Below are 24,362 nucleotides of genomic sequence, written 5' to 3' on the forward strand. Positions count from 1 at the left end.
TTTTAGTAATTATCAATGATATAATATTTATATTTTATATTTATTTACTATCATGGTATTATATATAATTATATTTTAGTAAGTATAATTTTGTTTACACAACCTAATTTATATTACATTTTTTATTCCAAGTAAATAAAGCAAATTATAATTTTATTATTAGATATTCATTTGAATTATTTAAATTTATTTTAAATAATATTATTTTTCTTAAAAAAGTTATTTCATTGTTATTTATTTTATTATTATTATTTTATTATAAAATATTATGATTCTTAAATTTATTAAAACATTTGAAAATAAATATAAAATTAATAAAAAAAATTCTATAATAATTTATTTTGAGATAAATGATATGGAGTAATTTTTTTTTTTATTAATGGCACCGTGGGCCGTAAAATATATAAGGGTTCTCACAAGTACTTTATATGAATTTTTTTAAAACTTCTAAATCACCATGAGTTTTGAGAAATCTTATAGTTCTCCTATATTGATGATATTTAATGCGACGGTACGAGGTTGGAAGAGAAAATAAAATTTTTGAATATCCCTATATTTAATATTTCAGGTGTTTTCAAAACTTCTAAATCACCACGAGTTTTGAGAAATCTTATAATTCTCCTATATTGATGACATTTAATGTGACGGTACGAGGTTGGAAGAGAAAATAAAATGTTTGAATATCCCTATATTTAATATTTCAGGTGTTTTCAAAACTTCTAAATCACCACAAGTTTTGAGAAATCTTATAATTATCCTATATTGATGATATTTAATGTGACGGTACGAGGTTGGAAGAGAAAATAAAATGTTTGAATATCCCTATATTTAATATTTCGGGTGTTTTCAAAACTTCTACTATCTTCGTCCCATAACTATGTATCCGTTTGCTTTTTGCATGAAATATTAGTATTATATTGAGATATAAGTAAAAATAAAATAAAAATAACTAAAATAACCTTATCAGTATCGTGTGATATAAAAGTAACGATATTTGTATAATATATTGTAAATTGTAAAAATCGTACTACTAAAAATGCTTTAGACAGATTAAAATTAAAAAATAGATACTTTGAAATATTATTTTACTTATAGTAGTTTTTGAAAACTCTTATAATTTATAAATATAGTAATTTTAAAAGTTCGTTTGAAAGCTAAATTTTTAAATAATACTTTGACTTAATGATACTTTGACTTAGCCAATTTTTTCAAAAAGCCCAGTAAAACTCAGCTGTAAATATCTTGAAAAAGCCCAGTAAAACCCTGCTGTAAATATCGCTCGAGACTGCCATCCATACACTGCACGAATGCATTCTCACTCTCGCTCTCACTCTCAACTTATTAATCGCAAGAAACCTCTCTCTCCATGTACGTTTACCTTCTTCTCATCTCCTCCGATTCGATTTTACGGGGTTTAAGCGTTATTCTGATTCTGTAATCGTAGTTGTTTTTATTGTGCGATCGATCAGCGTTGTGCTTGTTGATAATCGTTGAAATGGTACGGTTAATTGCGGCGGTTTTATGCCCAAGATTTCGATTGGGCTTCGTTTCTTTCTTAGTTAATTAATTTCATCTTGATTTTGGTAAACGGTTTGTATTTCGCCTAATTACGCTTTCAGGAGAATTATTTTTTGGCATTCAGTGTTCCTGGGGTTTTTTTGTTATTTTCATTTGGTGGATACGTAGATTTGTGATATTTAATTGATGGTTTTGGTAGTATTGTAGCTGATTCTTGTTTTGATTGTTAGTTTTTTGTTATATATGATGATTAATCCATAGCCACTGGTAGCTGTTAACTTTATGAGGATTTTCATTTTCATTTAATTTGCAGTTATGTAGTTAATTAGGCCTGTACGGATTTCTTGTAGAGTTAATCTTCTAAAGAGGATATTTAGTCGTCTCTATGTTTGATTATAATGATGAACTCATACTGTAATGTAAAATTAATTATGGATTTAGGTGTTAGGATATAATTCTACTGCTATAGATAATTTTTGGTTTTTATGAATGTTGAGTTTGATGATCCTAGCTTCTTGTTGTTTTCTTTCTCCTTAAGTCCGCGCCATTTATTTCAAGCTGCGTTAATTTGTGACTTTCTATTATTCAGGGCTTTGAATTTGCTAGAGCTGACAATGAGTTGGAAGGGGAAGGGGCCGATTTCTTTCGAGGAAGGATGGCCATACCTACAAGAAGGGATTACAAAGATTATTAATAATCTTGATCAAGGATCGACGCCACTTATAAACCCATCCGAAGTCTTCAGTCTCTATACGTATTGCTTTAATGCTTTGAATTTCAAATATAGATAAGTATATATTGTATAAATTTAAGAATAGTTGTATACGTCGCCGTCTGCCATTTGCAATTGATATGGCAATGCGCACGGCTTATGCTTCATTGCCGCGGCGCAAGGTGCAATGGTTTTGTTATTTAGTTATGTTGATTAGGGTTAATTAGGGTTAGGGTTTTTTGTTTTCTTGATTAGGCTTAAATCTTCTTCTTTGATCTAATCACTTTCTTTCGCCTTCCATTGCGCCGTGTAAAGCAATGGCTGTCTCTTTTTTTCTCATAAACTTTTATCTTATGTTTTTTTTAGTTTAGGGTTTGTGTCACTGCTTATGCATAAATTGTTTTATTTCCCTTTTATGTTTCTATTTGATATTTTATACTGTGTATATTGAAGTTCATTTTTGTTCGATACTATATATGTATTATGCATACTAAAAGTATACTAATGGTTTCAAGCCTTAGCGCGTGCCCCATTTACAACTATGACTTTAAGATTGCGAAAGTGTCGATTATTAATCATTATCATTCATATTTATCCGCAGGTTGGCATATATGATGTGTAACCAAAATGGTCCATATGATTGTGCTCCAAAATTGTATGAGCATTACGGGAAGTCTATCAAAGAATACCTCGTATTAACGGTAAGAACATGTCTGCTTTGTTCTTTTAAAGTTTTTTTCTACACGTTTTCTCCAAAAAATTAATACACTATACACATTCATTATTTTTATATTTCATACACAATTCTTTATACTTCACATAAAAAAAATTATTTTCCAAAAACTCACAAAACAAACACACAGTGTTTTCCCATTTAATGGCATGACTTTATAAGCCCTCTACTATGTCCATGTGTTTGTAATAACTGAATATTTATGTGTTATCGAATTCGAGGATGACATTAATTTGACGCCTTACTCATCTCAGCTGTGTTTTTTTTAGATCTTCTTGAACAACACTCGAAAAGTACATGTCCAATATTTTAGTTGAAACCCGAAAGGGTTAATTATCTCAGTTGTTGCTTTTGATCGATGCATTGAAATTGGTTGTATTCATTATTGATCATAGTTGTCAGTGGCGCACTAAGTGAAGGCATGGCCAATGATTTTTGTATTCATTATATTCTTTATAGAATATAATTATGAGTAGGATTATTATTACCGGTTGCTATAGTTACATGTTTTAATTGTCCGAGGTCATTTATTTTGATAAATAAGGTTATAGGATTCGGTATTCATTTATAGAATCACATGTAATTAGTAGTTATATGAGTAGTTGAAAGTTTACATGAATTTTATGATTATGGCATGTTTTAAGCTTAATAATTTCGAATAAATTTTATTCTTTCACACCTATATTATTATTATCCTTTACATTGATGTCGAATTTACTCCTCTCCTTTTTCAGGTCCAGCCTTCTTTGATGGGAAAGTGCGACGAAAACCTTTTGAAGGAGCTTGTTAAAAGGTGGAAGAATCATCAATCTATGGCGAATTCGCTTGGTAGAATCTTTAGATATCTTGACCGCTACTTTGTACATCGACATAAGTCTCCAGCACTTGGGGAGCTGGCTGTGATATGCTTCTATGACCTGGTAGCCTCATTTAACAACTCGATTATGGTATTATTTAATTTCTTTACTCGTCCCTAATCTATATTAACCCAATCGGATTCTGATTTCAGGTTTACAAGACGAATAAAGTGGAAATAGTTAATGCTGCTATAGCTTTGGTACGCCTTGCATTTTATTACTCTCATTTCTGCGAGGTTTTAGATTACTCTTATAAAATGAAGGATTATTTATTTATTTATTTTATTTAAAAAAATTATTTAAGATCTTGTATTTCTTTTATTTGTATAAAACTTGCATTATTGAGTTCATGTTTGCAATCAAATATCAATTTTGGATGAAAATGGTATTTCGTGAAAACTTTATATTAATACAATGTGGTTTCATGCAATAAATAAAACACAGGGTATTTTATACATTTTTACTAAAATACAAACAGGTGTATATAATTTACCCTATAACTTTTGGTACTATTTGTTATCAGTAATTTTTTTTGTCAAATACCCAATATTTTGCTATTACTCCAAAACTTCTATAATTTCTATTAGAGCTAACGTTTTTTTTTTTTTTTTTTTTTTTTTTTTTTCGATCAGCTTGGTAGATTACGACAAGGACAATTAATAGATCACGAATTAATGAAGAATGTTGTTGAGATTTTTGTTGAGTTTGGAATGGGATCCTTGTTTGTATATAAGCATGACTTTGAAACACCGATGCTCGACAATGTGGCTGCCTACTATAAGTGGAATGCTTCAGGCTGGATTTGTAGGGATGACACCCGTGCCTATATGGCGAAGGTAATTAAGCATATTTCTCGATAAACAACATTGAACTTGCACGTGCGCATCATGAATTAGTAACATTTATTTCGGCAAATCCAGGTTCAGACACATTTGCTTCTTGAAAGGCAGATTGCTAGAGATTATCTCCATCCAACTAGCGAGTCTTTGTTGTTGAAGGTAAGTTCTCGGATCTAATGTCTTTTTTCTACCATACCAATCAGTGGTGAAGTTAGAAAAATGTTTTGGCGAAGGGCCGAAACTTTTCCTTTTATATATAATATAAAATAATTTTAAAATTATATATAATATATTTTAAAAAACAATTATAGACAACCTTTTAGTTGGTTTTATCTCGTTTTAGCCTTTTCAAATATTTCTAAATATTTGGAGTGTTTGAATTAAATGTGTAATAATAATATTTTTTTTAAGGCAAAATTGCCCATAAATCCCCTTGTGGTTTCGAAACTCAGCGTAAATTCCCCCTCTACTTTAAAAATTGCATGGTACCCCCTTATACTTTAAAAAACATTGCATGAAACCCCACCACCATGAAACTTTCCTCATGTGATAAAAAAATGATTTCCTATCTATATGTTTTGCATGGCAGGGGGTTTTATGCAATATTTTTGAAAGTATAAGTGAGCGTCATGCAATTTTTTAAAGTAAAATGGGGATTTATGCTGAGTTTTGAAACCACAAAGTGGTTTCATGCAATATTTTTTAAAGTATAAGGGGGTACCATGCAATTTTTAAAGGAGAGGGGAATTTACGCTGAGTTTCAAAACCACAAGGGAGTTATGGGCAATTTTGCCTTTTTTAATTAAAACTATAAGGGTGTTTCTATTATTTAAATTTTAAAATTTATATTCCGATGATCGACTTTTTTCTTGAATGCGATTCACTTATATTCTTGAGCTAGTGTATGATCTAAGTCCTGTGTTCTTGCAGAGGGTACATGATGTACTAATGGCTGTCGAAAAGGATGATCTTCCGCGCATGCTGTCGTCCGCCAACCTCAAGTAGTTCGACTTAATTTTGTGTTTGAGTTCTTCAGTTCTGTGACTGTGATGATGCTAATAAATCTGGACCATGGCCAATTAAGGCTGAAGGTTACAACTTCTTGGAGGGTATTTACCAGAATTCGACATTATTTTTTGTTTTTGGCTATCGTTGAAATGTTTTTTTTTGAAACTATTTACTATGTTGTCCCTTATGGCTGCTGTCTGTGGTTGAACAACATGAAGTAGCTGAAAGCAACAAGAAGGATGATTTGTTTGACAATTGGTGGAGGTTACTAAACCTTATATTCTCTCGCCTCAACTCAATATTTGAACTTATTATGGGTCCCACTAAATGAAAAGCAAGAATTTCTAACAATTTTTGAATTTTTTTTTTAATTTTTTTATTGGTAGAAAATTTTGATTGGTTATATGAGAGGTAGATGATACATAATAATTATTAGGGTAAATTGACTTTTTTAGTCTCATGAAAATTTTTAATTTATATATTAGTATATTTTTTTATTTTTAATATAAAAAATATAAATTATCCATGTAGTGGCCACGGGTGCTTTTCTTATGTTTCAAAGCAGTGTGAGTCCATTAAATGTAAACCTTAAATTTTGAGCAATTTTATGTATATATATTTATTTTTTATTTTGATTGATTTTGATATATGATTGGGTATTGCAATTCTAAGTCATCTATAATAATTATTGCATATATATTTTTAAAATTGTTTGTTTCGTACTTATATAATAAATTTATTTTACAATACATAAAAGTTTGTATGTAATGTAATTGTATTTTTAATTTTTTTTATGTAATGTAATTGTATTCTAAATTTTTATTTTTTCTATTGTAGATCTATCATCATAAAATTAAATATGATTTATCATTTAATAAGTAAGAATATTATATATGTAAGTGAAAAGTAGTATAATAGTATATCCTAGAGAAAACATTAAAATTGATTCCAATCAAATCCTATTTTTTATTTTTAATCTTCAATTCCATTCAACAAAATTTAAAATAATAATATTATGATTTATAAAAATGTATTGTGTATATGTTTTTAATTATTATTAATAGTTCATGTATATTTATTAATGTTTTAGAAACAACTTATTTATTTAATTTGACATGTATTAAAGTTTTTAGATAATTATTATAATTCTATAAGAATATATAATTTATTTATTTTTCATGCTGTTGTTGATAATTTTATTATAATTTTATTTTTATGTTGAAAATAAAATATTAAATTTAATTTTTATTTGAAATTAAAATTACTAAAACGTAGGATTATGTAACAAAAAAGTTTGAGCATAACAGTATATATATTTTAAATAAATATATTTATTTAAAAATTTGTTTTATGAAAAGTTAGAAGTTGTAGTTGAAGAGACCTTACAAGATTATCTCTATGTACTTTTAAAATTTATTAAATAATTATAAATACTACAACTCTCTTTGATTCAAAATGCCCCACTGCATTTCCATTGCTTACTGCAGAAGTTTCTTGCTAGTAAAAAATATGATGCAATAGAGCAATTTCTGGTACACTACAAAAAAATAAAATAAAAAAATAGTATATTTGTAATGGAATTTCGTTCTTAAAGTTCACGTAGCTAACGTAATTTCATCTCTAATTCCGTCTCTAATATCATTAGTAACGGAAAAAGTGTATTTAAGAACGAAAAAATCTCGTTATAAAATTGATATATATATATATATATTTTTGTAGTGGTAGGAAAATTGCTTGCAATTTGAAATTGAGATGCAGTTTAAGTTAGGGTACAAACTTATTACCTTAAACTTCTTACCGTTGGATCTTTTTTACATTTACACTAAAATATCTGAGTGTGGCCAATTGGCTGTAATACAGAAACGGTGGGAACTCTGAGTCTGAACAGACAATAATGACATGCAGAAGTGGGAAGCAGGGGCTAAAATGATGACGGTGGCAGTTTAATGGATAGGTGTATGATTTGATTTATGTATGGTGTTCGGATACCTAAAAAAATGAAGTTTGTGTTAATATATTTGGAAAATGTATAGTTGAAGGCGTTATTATTTCATGTACATTACATTGAATTCGTTTGCAAATTTAAAGACGAATATGAGACTAATGCAGTGAATTGCATATTGTAATTTCAAAGTTTGTGGCTGATGAAGTCTCCCAAATGTAGGATGTCCTCTTTCGACATCTTTGATTATATTTGTAGGGATGACATTTTCGTATGGGCGATGAGAGAAGATTATAAAAGAAGCAATGATATGAGAAGAAATAAAAGAAATGTGAAAAACAAAGATAAATAGAAAAATAAGAAAAAAGATAACGATTAAAAGGTAAGTTGAAAGAAGAAATATTAAATTGAATTTAAATGTGTTAGATGTAAATAGAAAAAAATGTTAGCAAATATGGAATTGAAGTTTGTTGTTGTTGTTTTTTTTTTTTTTTTAATTATTTGATGTAGTTAAAGTTGATATTGATAAACATATTTCATAAAATATTATTAAAAGTAAAAAATATATGAGTAGATAAAAATTAAATAAACGGAAAGTATAAAAAAAGATATTTTGAAAATGACCAATTTAATAATTTTAAAATTAATTTATACTGAACATTAAACACAATATTTATATATACATATTTCATAATATATATATATATAATTTGTCAAAAAATTGTGATAAGTTTGATATATGTTTTTAAAAATTAATAAGTTAAAAGATATCTTAAAATTCAATACTCCCTCCATTCGTATTTAATGTAATTATTTATTTATTTATTTTTTATAACGGATTATAAAATATTACTTATAATGCTTTTGTTAGTAGAAATGTGTAAAAAAATTATGATATATTTGTTATTTATATTTTATATATAAATTAATTGTATGTGTAATTGTATATTTATTATTTATATAATAATTAAAAATATTTTATCCTTTAGCATATAATTTCTTTTATTCTAATAATTTTAAATGTCACATACAAAACTAATAAAAGAAAATTAGATAGGAAAGAAGAGAGTATTAGTTTAATTTAATTTATGTTTGTTTAATTTTATGATAAAATAGTTTTAACATTATTATTATAAATTTGAATAGATTATTTTATTTGTGTTCAATAAAAATTATAGTCATTGTTATTTATTTAATTATCATTATTTTATAAAAAAGTTTAATTCTTAAAATTATGAAACTATTAAAATATTTGAAAAAAATAAAACATAAAATCAATAAAAATTTTGAATAGTGTATTTTGAAATAAATGACAAAAGTTCATATACATTGCAAGTCTTTTTCGTTGATTACACCGTAGTATGGGCTTTCCGCTAGTATTATACAAAAATACTTTTAATTTTTTTTTTAAATTACAAATATACTATTATACATACAATTTTTTTATACATAAAATCCAATGACAAAAATGTTAAAATCTCTTACATTTTTACTAACGGATAAAATATTATTATTTATTAATCTACTACAAAACTACGAATGGTATTGAGTGGGATCTCTTACACAATTTTACTTACTCATAAAATCTCATTTGAGTGACTTTTTTTCGGGATTTTTTTTTTTTTTTATAAGTTTATAGTCATATTTGGTTGTCAATTTATTAGGGATTACTGCGACAAGGTTTTTATTATTTTGTTCAAAAAGTTGTTGCAGGCACTCGCGATAATAACTTTAAAAAATTAGTTATCATTAATTATTATGGAGTTCTGTAACAATTCTGTTAGTTTTAATTTTGTGTCAATTATTTGATTGTTTTGAATCATAGTCATACACATATGTTACAATTGTTTAAACATTATAGGTTTTAATTGGCATGAAGTGTTGTGACAATTACTAAGTGTTGTGACCATTATTGCAACAAATGTTATGTATGAATTTCTTTCATGACTCTTTTAAAAAGTAATTTCATATAATTGTAACAAATTTGGAAGAAAATATTTAGTTTTTAAATTGTCACAAATTTCTAAAACAAATTTTATATTATTTATTTTTCAAAAATTGTCACAAACACATATGATTTATTACTTAAATTCATATATTTGTGGCACAAATTCGCGACAAAAAAAAAAAAAAAATTGTTGCAAACTTAGGAATCACTTTTGTGATTATTTAATTTAATACATTGTCGTGGGCATTTGCAACAAAACTTAATGAAATTTATATTCGTTGCGGAATTTTGTGACAAAAATATAAGAAGATAATATTTTTAATGGTATAAATATTTGTTGCAAATATCTGCGATAATAAAAGTGTATATTTAATTTATCTTTATTTATAGTATTATGTTGTGACAATATATTCAACCACGACAAATATTCCGAAACATTTAACCATTTTTCTAGCAGTGACAAGCTTCCGGTATGCATCAACGCATCAGGACTAGTCAGATGCCTCCAACCTCTATTCATTTTTCACTATATCTAACTTATTTAGACAACCAACATCTCCGCCAGTCGGCCAATAATGTCTAGTCAATCTCCTCCTCCCCTTTCTTCCCGGCTCGCTCTAATATCATAGAAACATTTATTGTATGTGCCTTGGGCCTTTGAATCGATGTGTTGCTCGACCTGACCTCCCACAAAGGGAGGACATTAAAATATTATGCTTACAAGTTATCTTGTCCTCGTGCACATTCGAATGAAACACTACAAAATTTACTAGAAGCGTCGTGAGGCCACAAAATGCTGAAATATTGCAAAGATAATTATATTAAATTTACAAGAATACTTTTAAATCAAATAATATATTTTTTTTCATTTAATTCAAATAATCTTAATTTTGTTGTCTTTTTGAATGATGATTGAAGACCGCGTTCCAATAGTGAAAGGAGTTGGAGGTGAGGCGGAACCTAGAATAAACATATAAAGAATTAATATCAGTAAACATTACTAAATTATATTAATTACGTTTGCTACTTATGGAAAGTTCCTGCATTCATGTGAACTGAGCCTAGAGTATAACACATATTTATGAGCTTGTGTAGAATAAATTAGTTAAATAGCCGATGCAATTAATTATATAAAAATTAAATTCAAAATTTCTCGAAACCGATTTTCGGTGAGTAGAAATGCTTTAGGTCAACATGTAAATTAATTAAGATTTTTTCAATTGTTTGGACTAAAATATAATTAAAAGTCGTGGGATAAACATTATTATGGGCTCTGGGTAAAAGTGGAAAGTTGTTTCCCATTTACTGATTGTGTCGCTAATGATGTACATATATAATAAGTTGTATAATAAAGATGACAAGAAGTATAAACGGGGTACAAGAGTACTGGTAAGCCACACGCCCCTCCCACCCAGACTAGACACAAGATGTAGACATACACGGGCTAGGGCCGGGGTCATGGGTCGTGGGGCTTGGTAAATGCTTGGCTTGGCAAGGCCAAGTTTTGTACCACAACCTAATAATCGAGCCCAAATCTTAAACACTTAATTTTTTGTCTTGAGACAAACCCAAGTCTTGGAGTTCAAGATGAGCTCAAATATTGAGATTCCAAGATCCGGATGATGTTTTATCTGGTAAGTTGACCGTAAATCGCAATCACAATCGTGATCAAATCATTCCTTAATCGTTATTGTAATTTATGGTAACAATATCACTACCTTAATCGCAATTGTAATTTACGGAAATAATATCATTGTCTTTCATGACAAAGGTTGTTTTATTTCCCCCGGGTGGTGTGCCTATAAAAGGAAGACCTCTCTCATTCATTCAAACACACCAACAACATCATCTCCTCGTCATCTCTTCTCTTCTAAATTTCCGAAAACCTCTCCAACTAATTAGTTCCTCCATTGTCTTTATTTGTCGGAGCTTCGACGATCTGAGGTGTCACTCAAATCGGAGACGGAAACTGTTTTATCTTTGGATTAGAACGTCGGCTACCAGAGATACTACCGGGGCGTATCCAATTTTTAGAGAGAGGATTTATTCTCAAGTCGATTTCACGGTACCTTTAATTCTTGCAATATTTATTTAAACTAGCAGTTTGAAGGAAAAAAATGGGTGAGCCTACCGTATAACACAAACTTATTATTTTTCTGAAACAAAAAAAAAAAAAAAAATAGATCCAATCATATTTACTTCATAAATACTTGAATCATATTTTGGATGAGTTTGTGCAACATCACAGTGCTCATCACCCTAATCACCTCAGACAATGAAGACTTCTAGAATATCTTTTTTGTATCTCATTTTAATCACAACCCCAACTTATTTGTTTCATTAATGCACAATTGAATAAATGGCTCTTTTTTCATCTTCAATTCAACGGCGTGAGTTAACCGTAAAAACTACAAGCCAATCATCTCTGTCCCCTATTTTACTTGGGAATGAGACGTGGCATACTTTCAATGGGTTGTATATGAATCGAATTGAAATGAATACTGCAGTATTTGATTCAATTCGCGAAAATATTCGACTGTTTGATTCATTTCAAATTTTAAAATGATATATGTATTCAATTTGAAATAAATTTTAAATTATTCGATTCGATTCGATTTTAATATTATTTAGATATTTGTATCGAGATGTGATTCATCTTATCCGATTCGATTCAAAGTATTTGATTCAAAATTTTCTTAATTTAAAACTTTAACAATAATATTAAAGCATCTTGATAAAAAAATTGCACATATTTACTATTTATTATTTTTTCAAACTTATACAAAAAGATTTTTTTTGCTTTAACATAAAAAAGTTATTGTATAGTTTTGTTTTAATTATATTATATTATTTATATAAAATTTCAAAAGGATTAGTATTAATAAATATTTCTGACACTTTTTTAAGCTCTGGGTAAAAATAAAATTGTAAAATATAATATTTTAAAATAATATTACTAACAAATATAATAATAAATTTCACAAAACTAAAAATTATTTTAATTATATATTCAGTAAATGGCATACTTACAAAATATATTATCTATCAATCGAAAATAAATAATATCAATAAATTAAATTTCTTATTTAATTATAAAAAGTAACAAATATTTATTTATTTTTTTAAATAAAAAATATTAATATTATTGAATAATATTTATACAAAATATAGATACAAATATATAATATTATTTGATTATACAATATATATATATATATATGTAAATATACAATTTAGGTTATAGTTATATGCTAAATTTTAATATATAACAACAAACAATATATGATATAGCAAAAGATAGCACATTAATTATATTAAGGACGGTGATTAATTTCAAAAATATTGAATTAAGAAATTCAGCATGCTATCCACCTTATTTAATTATTAAGGGTGGTGATTTCAGCAATGTTAAATTAATAAATTCAACATGTGATCCACCTTGTAAACTGATATTACATGATAATTGTCAACACAATACATACCTTCATTGATCTTCATAAACACACTCTATGTATAAAATTCAATTAATGTTGTGTTAATTGAAATTAATAATATATTATCTTTCTATTTATGATGTGCTGATGGGAAAAATTACCACTATATACACAGATTTCTCATAGTTAGCACAGTAATCACTCTCTACAATTTACTACAAATATTATTTACAAATTAAAATATAAATATACAAAATAAATAATTTTACAAATACTAAAAAATTACAAAAAATTAAAATAGATGGAGAATTTTTTTTTAAAAATAAAAAATAAAAAATAAAAAGCAAATTAAGAAGTATTTGTTAACCTTAACTGATTTCTCACTAATCCACTTATTTTAGTTTTACTTTATTTTGATAAAAACCTATGGAATTAAATTCGAAATTTAGTGTCACACAAGTTGGGAGACTCCGTTTTCAATTACTCTATCTATGATAAGGAAATGTATAATTTGTCTCAAATTATGACTTCACTATGTTTGCCTAAAAGAGTTTGTAATTTATACGAACTATAAGTCAAATAAACGTGTTTGTTTGGGGGTTTGGATTTTGGATTGGGATTTGAATAGTAAAAATTTTGAATTTGAATAGTTGTATGATGTGATATAAATAGGGTTTGATGTGATGTTTTGAATGTAAAATTGATTTTTAGTATAATATAAAAAATAAAAAATAGGTGTTTGATTTGATGTTTTTGGGGGGAAAAAATTGGATGAATAGTGGAAATCCTCCAAAATCCTTCAAACAAACACACCCTTAGAGTCATTAACAACTCAACGAGCAACATGTAAGATTGGGTCGCCTTTATTAATACTTTTCTATATGCGATTAAATATAAGCAAGGATTAAACAATCTAGTCACAAAACATTCGCTAATCACCATTTTACAAGAACGATTGTTAGGGATTTAATATTTACATTTATCTTTTGCATGCAAATTAAGGAATATTAGTATTTTAATAGTAGTGAATATATCTAATAGTGTAAAGACTAAATTGTTCTTATTTTCAGATATAACTGTATAATAAAGTAATGATAAAATGATAAATAAACATAAAAAAAAAAAGTATTAATAATTAGTGGTAAAGTTCACAATTACTAAAAAAATAAAATATATAAATCTTTGAATTGGACATATGGGAATAGAAATACATTAAAAGTGGACACGAAAAGTACAATTTTTTGTTCTATTTACGAGTCACTTGAGAAAGATGGCCGCGAAGAACTATAAGGATGACAACTATCTATATTCTTCGAAAATATGTCGTATATTCGTAACATTTATTCTATATTGGATATGGATTTTATAATATATACATAGGAATGTTAATTTATTTACTCATTGTAGTTAGTTGATAGGGTTACTTGTGTTAGTAATTTCTACGCCCCTAGGATTTGATTCTAAGTTTCTAACATAGGATCATAACTTCATTCAATTGATTTTTATTTATTTATTTATTTATTTTTCATTCAATTGATTTTTATTTATTTTTTTCAATTGCAATTGGTTGATTAGTTTTTTGCTATTTTTTTTCCCTTTCTTTTTAAAATTTATTTTTTACAATATTACCCCATTTTCATTTTGATTGTTTTGATTTAGCTGTCAATTTTAGCCCATATTATTAAATATCGTAAGTCAACTTCGGATTGTTACAAGAACTCATATGTTAATTTAAAATAATAATAATTAAATAAAACTATGGTTGTAGTTAAAGTTAAATCAACATCATAATTTGATTAGATTAGCAAATTAATATGAAATAATTAGCAAATCATCAAACGACGGATAACGTATTACCACTTTAGCACTGAAACAATTAGCAAATTGTCACGAGAAAGATATCATATATTGTGTTATATAATGTGTTATATATTATATTAATATTTGTTATTTTCTTTATAAACATTTGATGATTAGATCAAATTACTAATGTACTGAAATAATAATATTATTTGCTGGAATCAAGATATATTTTGTTACATATAATATATAATATATTAATCGAATATGTATTATATATTACTTCCTCCGTCCGCTTTGAAAGTTTACATTTACTTTTGGCGCGGTGTTTAAGAAATAATAGTATTTTAATTATAGTGAGTAGTTAAAAGTAGTGTAATGACATTTTTGACCTTATTTTTTTGTGTAAAAGTAACGATGTGATGTAAAGTAAGGGTATTTAATGAAATGTTAACTTTGTAATTGGACGTTCCAAAATAGAAATATATAAACATTGTGAGTGGACGGAGGGAGTATATTATTATTTGTTATATTCCTTATAGATATTTGCTAATTAGATCATATCAGTACTAAGGTGATTTGACCTAATCAATACGATAACCAAAGTAATAAAACTATGTAAATTTACATTTGATTCAAACAGGCAGTTCGAACCATCAATCCCTCATAAAATAAAAAACTCACTCGAGATTCATTGGAAAAACTTGCCGGACTGCTCTCTCCTCTCCCACTCTACATCTTCCCTCGTGGGTTATAACTTCTCTCTACTAACGAGACTCTCGACCTCTAAAATCACATGTATTATAATTTCACGAAATTTACTCACAGTTTTAATCCTGTTAATAAATCTCTGAGAGTGGGTCTTATAATGATCTGATCAAATTAATATGTTATATTATAATATAATATATATTGTATTATAAATATTTTACAATATATATAATTTATGTTATGTATATGTATCATATATATATATATATACTGATCTGGTCAACTTAATATCATTTTGATACGACTGAATCAACCTGAGATCTGTGCCTCTAACTGTCAAACACAATGGTAGAATATGTATATTGCAAATAGGCTAATCGTTAGGGTTAGGGTTAGGGTTAGGGTTAGGATGAAAGTGAATAAGGGTTTGATTTGGTTTGAATTCGACGGATTGGATTATGGAATCGACCAATTTAATAATTATAGAGGGGCATGATGAATAAGACTATCAACGATTAAAATTCTCAAACTTGTTTATTTTTAGAAAAAAAAAAGAGATTAAAATAAGATAAGTCATGTTACTTATAAAATGTATTATATATAATTAATTAATATTAATATACTATAATTATAATCGAATTGTCATATCAGATTTAAATTAAGAGCCTCGATTTTAAGTCCGACACATTTATTATAGTATCGGATTTGTGGTGTTCGTATATATAATTAAATCGAAACTCTTAACTCAAACTTAGTTATTCGTTTGAGTTGATATCGAATTTAAGGAAGACAAATCACTTACATGTAAAAATACTAAAATACCCTTTTCAACAGTGGCTAGTCCATATAGATACATGACTAAAATTGTAATTTTCTTATGGCTTTAAAACCATTAGGCAATTTATATGATTTTTTATTTTTTTAAAAAAAATAATAGTATCATGTTTAATTAGAAACTTGGCCAAGTTCTTCGTCCTCCTCTCGACTCTAGGGTTTCGTCCTCTTCCGACCCAAAGACCTGTAAGCTGACACACATTCGTTTCTTTGTCTTACGTATCTGATGAAACTTGATCGAATTATCATTATTGAGTTTGAAGGAGTTTGTGGCTGTTCATTTCAATTCCAATTTTTTGCTGATTTATTGGATGAGCTTTAATTTGGCTGTAAAATTTACTTTCTGTTTATTGGTTAATTTTGAACTCTTTAAGTTATTTTGGTTTGAAGTAAGTTTGCTATTCTTCTATTATTATCAATATTTTTATTATGATTATTTAAAAACAAAACTGCAATGCTGCATATTGAGGTTGCACCAAGTCAGCAGCCACGTCCATAAGTATGCACGTTTCACGCTTTTCCAGCGTTTTTGAACCGGTGATATGGATCTTATCAAGGTGAAGAAATGGTTGGGGGTGGTGCATTTGTGCTTGTCACCAATTGTGTTCAATTTGGAATTGGAACTATTTCTTGAAATTTAGGTGTGTAGATGGAATTACTGAATCTCAGCCTGTTTTGCATGAGTTTCTGGTGATTCAGTTTGAAAATTGATTAGTTTTAGCCATTCTGCGAAGGTCTGAGTTATGAACTATAAGGGAGATCATTTTGAACATTAGATTTTAAGTGTAGTCCAGAAGAACGATTTATCGATAATTGTTAATTGTGAATTCATAATTAGATCTCCTATGTTGAAATGGTATTCATACGATTTAAATGTATATTTAATCATGTGTATAAATTATGATTTAGATTATAGTTAATTGTTAATTGTTAATTGTGAATTCATAATTAGATCTCCTATGTCGAAATGGTATTCATATGATTTAAATGTATATTTGATTACGTGTATAAATTATGATTTAGATTATAGTGATGGAAGTTGTTTTAACATCTCTTCATGATTTGTATGGTTGTTTTGAATGTAAAAAGGTGTGAATCTGAATTGATGCGATGTTATAAGACTGGCCCCATCACTGAGATCATTCTTGCACACGATGCAGATCTTAAATGATTCGTGAGTTGGAGACAGAGTCTATGGAAATTGACAATCCTGGAGGAAGTGAAGCAGACACTTCTCTTCTGGATGAGAAAGCTTTAGTTCTATATCCAGTATCAGCTAATCATTCGGGTGCGGGGCTTCCGTATGCCCCTGAAGATTGGCCTAATCCAGGAGATAAGTGGGGTTGGAAAACTGGGAAAAGAGTTTCGAGTTCGGGTCACTTTTTGGATAGATATCTGTATCTTCCTAAAAGGCTTTCTAGTGCTGGACCTGTTAAGCCTTTCGCAAGCAGGCTCGCAGTCGAACAATTTATTAAGAAAAAATTCCCCAATGCTGATGTTGGTGCCTTTTTTGCATCTTTTAGTTGGAGGATCCCGTCCACAGTTTTTGTAAGAGGTCAATGCCACTCCCAACTTTTTTTAATGTTGGCTGAATCAGTTTTTTTGCGCCGTATCACTTCTTGGGGCGAGTGTACTCCTTGTATTGATATGGTTGTACAACTGAGGTTGTTGTGCTGAAGGAAATGTTAATTATACTTGAGGGACATGTTTGATGTACAGAGTTGTTGATTTTCCAGTTTTATTTTTCTGATGTAGATAGTAAAGGGAGATTCAAATGTCCGAAGAAGAGTGTGGAAGATCTGGGATCTGGTACCCCAATTTCCGAAGAGCAATGTAAGGCTGGAAACAGGTCTTGCAGCAGCTTGTCCAAAGGAGCAGATTCTGTTTCTGAACTGATGTATTGTGATATTTGTTGTGACGAGCCTGGTTTCTGCAGAGAATGTTGTTGTATTTTATGCTGTCAAACAATTGATAAAGCTTGTACCCATAGTTACATTCGATGTGAAGCTAATGTCGAGGGTTTCATCTGTGGACATCATTGCCATATAGAGTGTGCTCTTCGAGCGTATATGGCTGGCACAGTTGGAGGAAGCACTAATTTGGATGCAGAGTTCTATTGCCGTCGTTGTGACTCAAGAACTGATCTGATTTCTCATGTTAGAAGACTTCTAGAAACCTATGAATCACTTGATTCACGAGATGCCATTGAGAAATTTCTTAAAGTTGGTATTTGTGTTCTGCGGGGATCAAAGAGAACATCTGCAATGCAGCTGCTGCATCATATTGAGTCGGCTATGTCAAAGGTACCCCGACGAAATGGTATCTACTGGTTTTTATTTTTTATTTTTCTCCCTAGATTTATAATACTGGAAACATTAACTGATCTGATATATATTACATCAGCTTAATGATGGAGCACTCCTTGAAGATATTTGGAAGAAAGGAAACATCTCTGCGGAGACTAGAGGTAAACATTCCTTCGAAATTCTTTTCCTTTAACCATTATCATTTAGTAGTTGATAGCTTGCCGTTTTATGCAACATAGTTGATAAGTTTAAAATGCAAATGCTTATTAAACATCTGAAGACAAAAGGTAAAAGTCTTGCACCATTTAATATAATGTAGGAATATTTAGAGCCTGTTTGCATTTAAAAAGGACTTATATGCCATTTGAGAGCTATATGAACCCTATAAACTTTTGGTGAAATTGAAAAAAGTAGCTTCCCCGAATCTTTAGTTAGAATTTTGGAAAATTTTGAAAATGTAAAAAGTTAATATTTGATATGATGTTTTGTGAGAAGAAAAAAATATTTGATCTTATATTTTTTTTAAAAAAAATTATATTAATGAATAGTGTCAAAAGTTCAAAAAATTGTTTGTATAAGAGAGTCTTGACTTCTTTTGGGTTTTGTTGAACTTGCATGCTTTCTTTTAAAGGATTATTACTCATGATATTTTTTTTTCTTTGATCCCATTTCATAGCCATATTTTTTTAAAAAAAACTTTGTTTTGGAAGTGTTTTGGAGACTTTTGAAAATAGTAAAAAGTTAAATTAAAAATAGATATTTGATGTGATATAAATATGAGTTAGATGTGATATTTTGTATTGGAAATAGATTTAGTTGTAATATTTTAAATGAAAAAAAAAATATTTAATATGATGTTTTTTAAAAGATAGGTGCTAAAAGTGATTTGAAAAATATGTAAACTTATGATTTGAAATATCTAAATAATTTTTAAAAAATTAGTAGCTATTTTGGCATAAAAAATTGGGTTTGTTTGCTTAACCTCCCATCTTTGGTTTGCACTTGCTCCAATTTTCTTTTTTTTTTTTTTTTTTTTTTTCAAATATTTCATAAGCTTGGACCACTTATAATCTTCTATGGCTCTTCAATAAAAAAAAAACTATATTTGTTGCATTCAAAGATCCTTAAGTTTAGAAAAAATGATTTGTTAATTATATAATTTGTATTACATAAAATTTTATTTTCTACGTAATGATATCTATATTTATCTATATTGAATATATTTTTATTGACATATAATTTTTAAAACAATTAAATGCATATTTTAAATTTATCTTTAATCATACATATTTTACATTATAAATAGATATTATCCAACCAAACTTGTAACCATGGAACCAATCATCACCCAAACATAGTCATTTTATAGTGTGTTCTCCTTGAACATTAATTTGTGTTTTGGATTTGAGTTTAATTTAAATAGTATTATGATGTGATATTTTGTCGTAGCGGATGTGCTTGTTTGAGTTATTAGTTTAAGGTGTTTTTTTTTTCTTTTATTATTTTTTTTATGTTAGGTGTAAAAAAAATTGTATGATTTTATTAGTTTTATGAAAATAGGAAAATTTGAATGTATGCAAATATATATATTTATCTATTTATGAAATAGAAATGTAAGATTACAAGTGAGTCGTACTTGAGAAAATATTGATAAATATATGAGTTGCATAGTGTACGACAATTTTTTTAAGACATTCAAGTATACTTTGTTTTCTTGTAAGCATATTCGATCACTTTTATCTTATTTACAATAATTTATACATAAAACATTACAGGGTTGTCGCCAAATGCCAATGGTTCTTCGAAGGTCCCAAGGAATGAGGAGCCGCAGGTCTGTGAAACAAGTTCGCCTCAGCCGTTCTCTTCAAACTTTGATTATCGAGTCGAATCTCTCAAACTTGAGGATAAAATCGATCGCATTCTGGAGGCATTAAGGAAATCACAAGAGATCGAATACAGGCTTGCAGAGGAAAAGCTTTCAGCTCGGAAGAACTACATCCTAAATCTCTACCAACAGCTTGAAACAGATAAGTGTGCACTCTCAAAGCATACGTCGTACAATGATTGTAAATCGTTGCTTGATGTTGTCCAGGACAGGATCGATTCGATAAAACAGGAAGTCTCTAGTCTGAGGGACATGGCGAAAGCTGCAAAGGGATTTGGTAGAGTTCCGAAACGGATTCTTAAGGAAAAATTCGATCTGGATGTAGAGGATTGATCGACTTTGCACAGGTATTTTCGATATCACAATTTTGTAGTGGTCGAGAAAAATATGATACTTCTTTCAAATTGCTGATATAAATTTGATGATAAAAATTGTACTTGAAATTTCTTTAAAACATGTGAATGCCAAGGCTCCATAAAACACTTTTGTGTTCTTTTTTGGATTTTACCACACAATTTTACTATTTATATTATTTTTTTCTTTCAAAAGTATTTAATCATATAATTAATTTCTTTTTTTATATCATACTAAAAATCTATTTTACATCCAAAACTTTAGTATTTATTTATATTACATCAAATGATTATAAAAAATCTTACAAATAGGGATGGATGGATAAATCTACCAAAAATACCCAAATATCGATTTACCACACCATATCATACCGAAAATACCAAATTTTTCGGTATGGTATTGGTACCGTAACGTAAATTTCGGTACGGTATCAGTATAAATTTTTAGAAAGTTCGATATTTCAGTATTTTAACAAAAATAAAATTAAAAAAAAAACACCTAAACCACTCCACAAATAAGCAATAAAAAATACTCTAATTCTTCCGTTTTACATTTTCCCTTTATTTCTTTTTTTTCTTCAACTTTTTTGCCTCTTTTGGTTCTTTACTTCTCCATTTTTCCTTCTTCTTTCTTCAACTTTTTTCTTTCCTTTGGTTCTTTTTTTTCTCTATCATTCTTTCTTATTTCTTCGATTTCTTTCACCTACTTCTATCTTTTTTCTTCTCTTCCTCTTTCTCCCCTCTTATTATTTCTACGTTGCGGTACTTGCTATAATATCTGTGGTCGTCACCGCCGTTATTTTGTCGTTTTTTGCTGAGTAGGGTAAGGTTTTCTTTGAATTTTTTAAAAAAGTTTCGATATAACCGGTATATATCTATTTGTTGTTACTTAAGGCTGGATCAAACATGTTATTTACAAGATAATCGAACAAAGCATTACAAAATTCTTAAGAATCTTTTATATATTCGAAAGCAAAGGAACTCAGACTTAGTTTATCCAAACTATAACAAGCGAAACCAACTATCACATACAACCGAACCCTAACCACACTAGCTAAGCCAAGGAAACACAACAAACACACGAATCGAACTCAAATCTATGGAAACATTAACGATTCAAGCTTAACTTCAGAGAGAAGAAAGAAATACATCACACAATCAAAGTAGGCAGAAAATCGAGAAACCAAATCGATGAACAACCTCAGAACAAGTCGAACATCAAAGGCAATAATCGGTTCCACAGCTTCGCCGGACAAGATCACCGGAAAACTCAACAGAAGATTGATCGAATGCAACGTCGGGATGCTAGGGCTTTTTAGAGAGAAAAATCGCGATGAATGAGACTGAGGATGTATTAAGATTTATATCAAAGACTTATACAAGGGTTGAGAATCAAACCCTCAATCCAACGGCAGAGATTACGCTTCGCAATAGACAAGGTTGGACCCGCGGGTTACAGGATCCAGTTGCATAATGGGCGGGTTCGGGTTGTGAACTACTGGGCCTCGTTGACCCAAAAACATCACATTATTTGATACAAAATACTATTAAAATATGAAATTTTCGGTATAAATAGAATATAACTGTGCAGTATAAAAAATTTAGGTATACTGAAATTGAGTATATCAAATGTTTCGATATGGTACCAGTATATATTTTTACTATATCGAATTTTTCAGTATGATATGCGGTATAGTTCAAATTTTTTTGGTTAAATACGCTATGTTATCTCTACTCACAAATAAACACAGGATATAGTATTATTTGTATTTCACAAAATATTTTCTACTATTTATATACCCGAGTTCGATCCCAAAGACGTGTATGGTAAAAGAAAAAACAAAAAAACAAATACACCCTAAAAGATCAGGGTCATTATAGTCATTTCAATCCTGAGTCATCTTCCCGCTCCGTTCCAAATTTAAAACGAACTCCTGCAAGTTGACCGTTAGATTTAATATTTTTAAAAATTCCGCAGAAGTGGAAAACCACGCGGATGCAGAGAAGAGAAGCAAAAGCATCCATCTATTACCATCGGAAAAATTATTCAGAGGAAATCCATTAAAGCACAGATCCAAATGATATCCAGCCTCACAGCAAGCACCAATCCATCAGAATCCTCGCGAGACAGCTCCTCTTAGTTTCCAGGTTGCAGAAAGGACGCCGATTGCAAATGCGAGACTCTCGATTTGATGCAGCAGAGTAGTCGTCGGAGTTCTCTCACAAAATTCTCGCCGATAATTTCGAGGAGGCGACGCCTTCTTTGCCTCTCGGTTTAATTGAAAATTTAGGTTTTAAGGAGAAGGTGAAGAGGAGAAAGGGGGATTTGGGAATTAGGGTTCATGTGGTGAGATTTATTAGTGGCTTGATTTTGGCTCTATCTCTGGTGTATGTGATTTCTTGGATGGTTTCCAGTGTTCTTGCAATGAAAATTCCGGCAAATGTTGTCGAAAAGTTGAGGGAGAAATTGAAGGATTTTTTGAGCTTGAATGAAAGATTTCTTTTCTTGGAGAATGAGTTGGAAAGGCTTGTTGATGTTGTTTACAGCTGCACTTCTTCTGATTCTATACGGAAAGCTTTCAATTCTTCGATCTTATCTGAAGTTTCGATACTATTACGGCAAGACCGCACAAAATTAATTTGTGGTTTCACGAAATTGTGTTAAATCTTTATATTTTCAAAACTGTTTCAAATTTCGTCCGTTGTTTTATAAATTCTGCATATAACGTCTTCGGCCATCTTTATTTAAAGGTATTAAACCCGCCCAAATTGTGAATGAATTTCAAAATTTTATTACTAAAATGAATATATTTGTAATTTCAAATAATAACATACTTTTTTTACTTGATAAAACCGTGTATTACTTGAATTTTATGGGAAAATTATCGCAATATTTGATTTATGGCCTACTTTATGGTTTTGTTTTGCTTGACATGATCCAGAGTCCATTTGTTAATATTATTGATGTTTTCAACCTTTATGAGCGATATTTCTGGCCCCAAAAAGCTAAGTATTGAAGGCAAGCGAATGCGTTTCTGAGAAGGCAAGAGATGCTTTTACCGCTTGCGCTAGCGCCAGTGACCGGACATCCACCGCTAATCAAGCAAGACTGGATTAGTCCAAAATTGGCTAAATGTTCATCTCTAAGCGGTCATGCCATTCTATTGACATCAAGCGATGACAACACCTCTTGAGCTGCACCGATTCCCTCCAGCCACGTCAGGCAAATAAGGAAGGTCAACCGCTTAACTGCTCAGTGGTTTTTACTACTTCTGTCTGCTGAATGAATTTCAAAATTTTTATGTTTAGAATAAATATATTTGTAATTTCAATATTTTTGAACTCATTCGCATTTTAGGCACGAAAGTCAAATACCATTAAATAGGGACAATCGAAGCAAAATTTATAAAATCTTGAGAAAATTTGACACAATTTTAAAAGTACATAAAATTTGACGCAATTTAGTAAAATACAAATACATT

At 29.1% G+C, this 24,362-nt stretch overlaps 2 protein-coding genes across 5 annotated transcripts; both read left to right on the plus strand.

Annotated features, from left to right (window-relative positions):
• Window positions 1-1,298: 1,298 nt before the first annotated feature.
• On the plus strand, window positions 1,299-5,950 carry LOC127266565 (putative cullin-like protein 2). 2 transcript variants are annotated; one of them, XM_051296841.1, is made up of 8 exons: window positions 1,299-1,368; window positions 2,108-2,272; window positions 2,832-2,931; window positions 3,698-3,883; window positions 3,973-4,020; window positions 4,453-4,656; window positions 4,741-4,818; window positions 5,590-5,950. In XM_051296841.1, coding segments are annotated over exons 1-8 (858 nt in total). In that variant the 5' UTR covers window positions 1,299-1,366; the 3' UTR covers window positions 5,665-5,950. The 2 variants fall into 2 exon arrangements, with proteins under 2 accessions (XP_051152798.1, XP_051152799.1); XM_051296842.1 differs by lacking the exon at window positions 1,299-1,368 and adding an exon at window positions 1,409-1,498.
• Window positions 5,951-16,429: 10,479 nt separating this feature from the next.
• LOC127266634 (protein OBERON 2) lies at window positions 16,430-24,141 on the plus strand. Of its 3 annotated transcripts, none has more exons than XM_051296960.1 (6): window positions 16,430-16,522; window positions 17,497-17,891; window positions 18,092-18,639; window positions 18,740-18,803; window positions 20,418-20,874; window positions 22,859-23,750. In XM_051296960.1, the coding sequence occupies exons 2-5, from the start codon at window positions 17,504-17,506 to the stop codon at window positions 20,858-20,860; spliced, it is 1,443 nt and encodes a 480-aa protein (XP_051152917.1). In that variant the 5' UTR covers window positions 16,430-16,522; window positions 17,497-17,503; the 3' UTR covers window positions 20,861-20,874; window positions 22,859-23,750. The 3 variants fall into 3 exon arrangements, with proteins under 3 accessions (XP_051152917.1, XP_051152918.1, XP_051152916.1); XM_051296961.1 differs by lacking the exon at window positions 22,859-23,750 and adding an exon at window positions 23,823-24,141 and having other exon boundaries at window positions 16,441-16,522; window positions 17,426-17,891; XM_051296959.1 differs by having other exon boundaries at window positions 16,441-16,522; window positions 17,426-17,891.
• Window positions 24,142-24,362: the final 221 nt, after the last annotated feature.

This window comes from Andrographis paniculata, unplaced genomic scaffold (assembly GCF_009805555.1).
Source record: "Andrographis paniculata isolate CXL003 unplaced genomic scaffold, ASM980555v1 Contig76END, whole genome shotgun sequence".
Lineage (NCBI taxonomy): Eukaryota > Viridiplantae > Streptophyta > Magnoliopsida > Lamiales > Acanthaceae > Andrographis > Andrographis paniculata.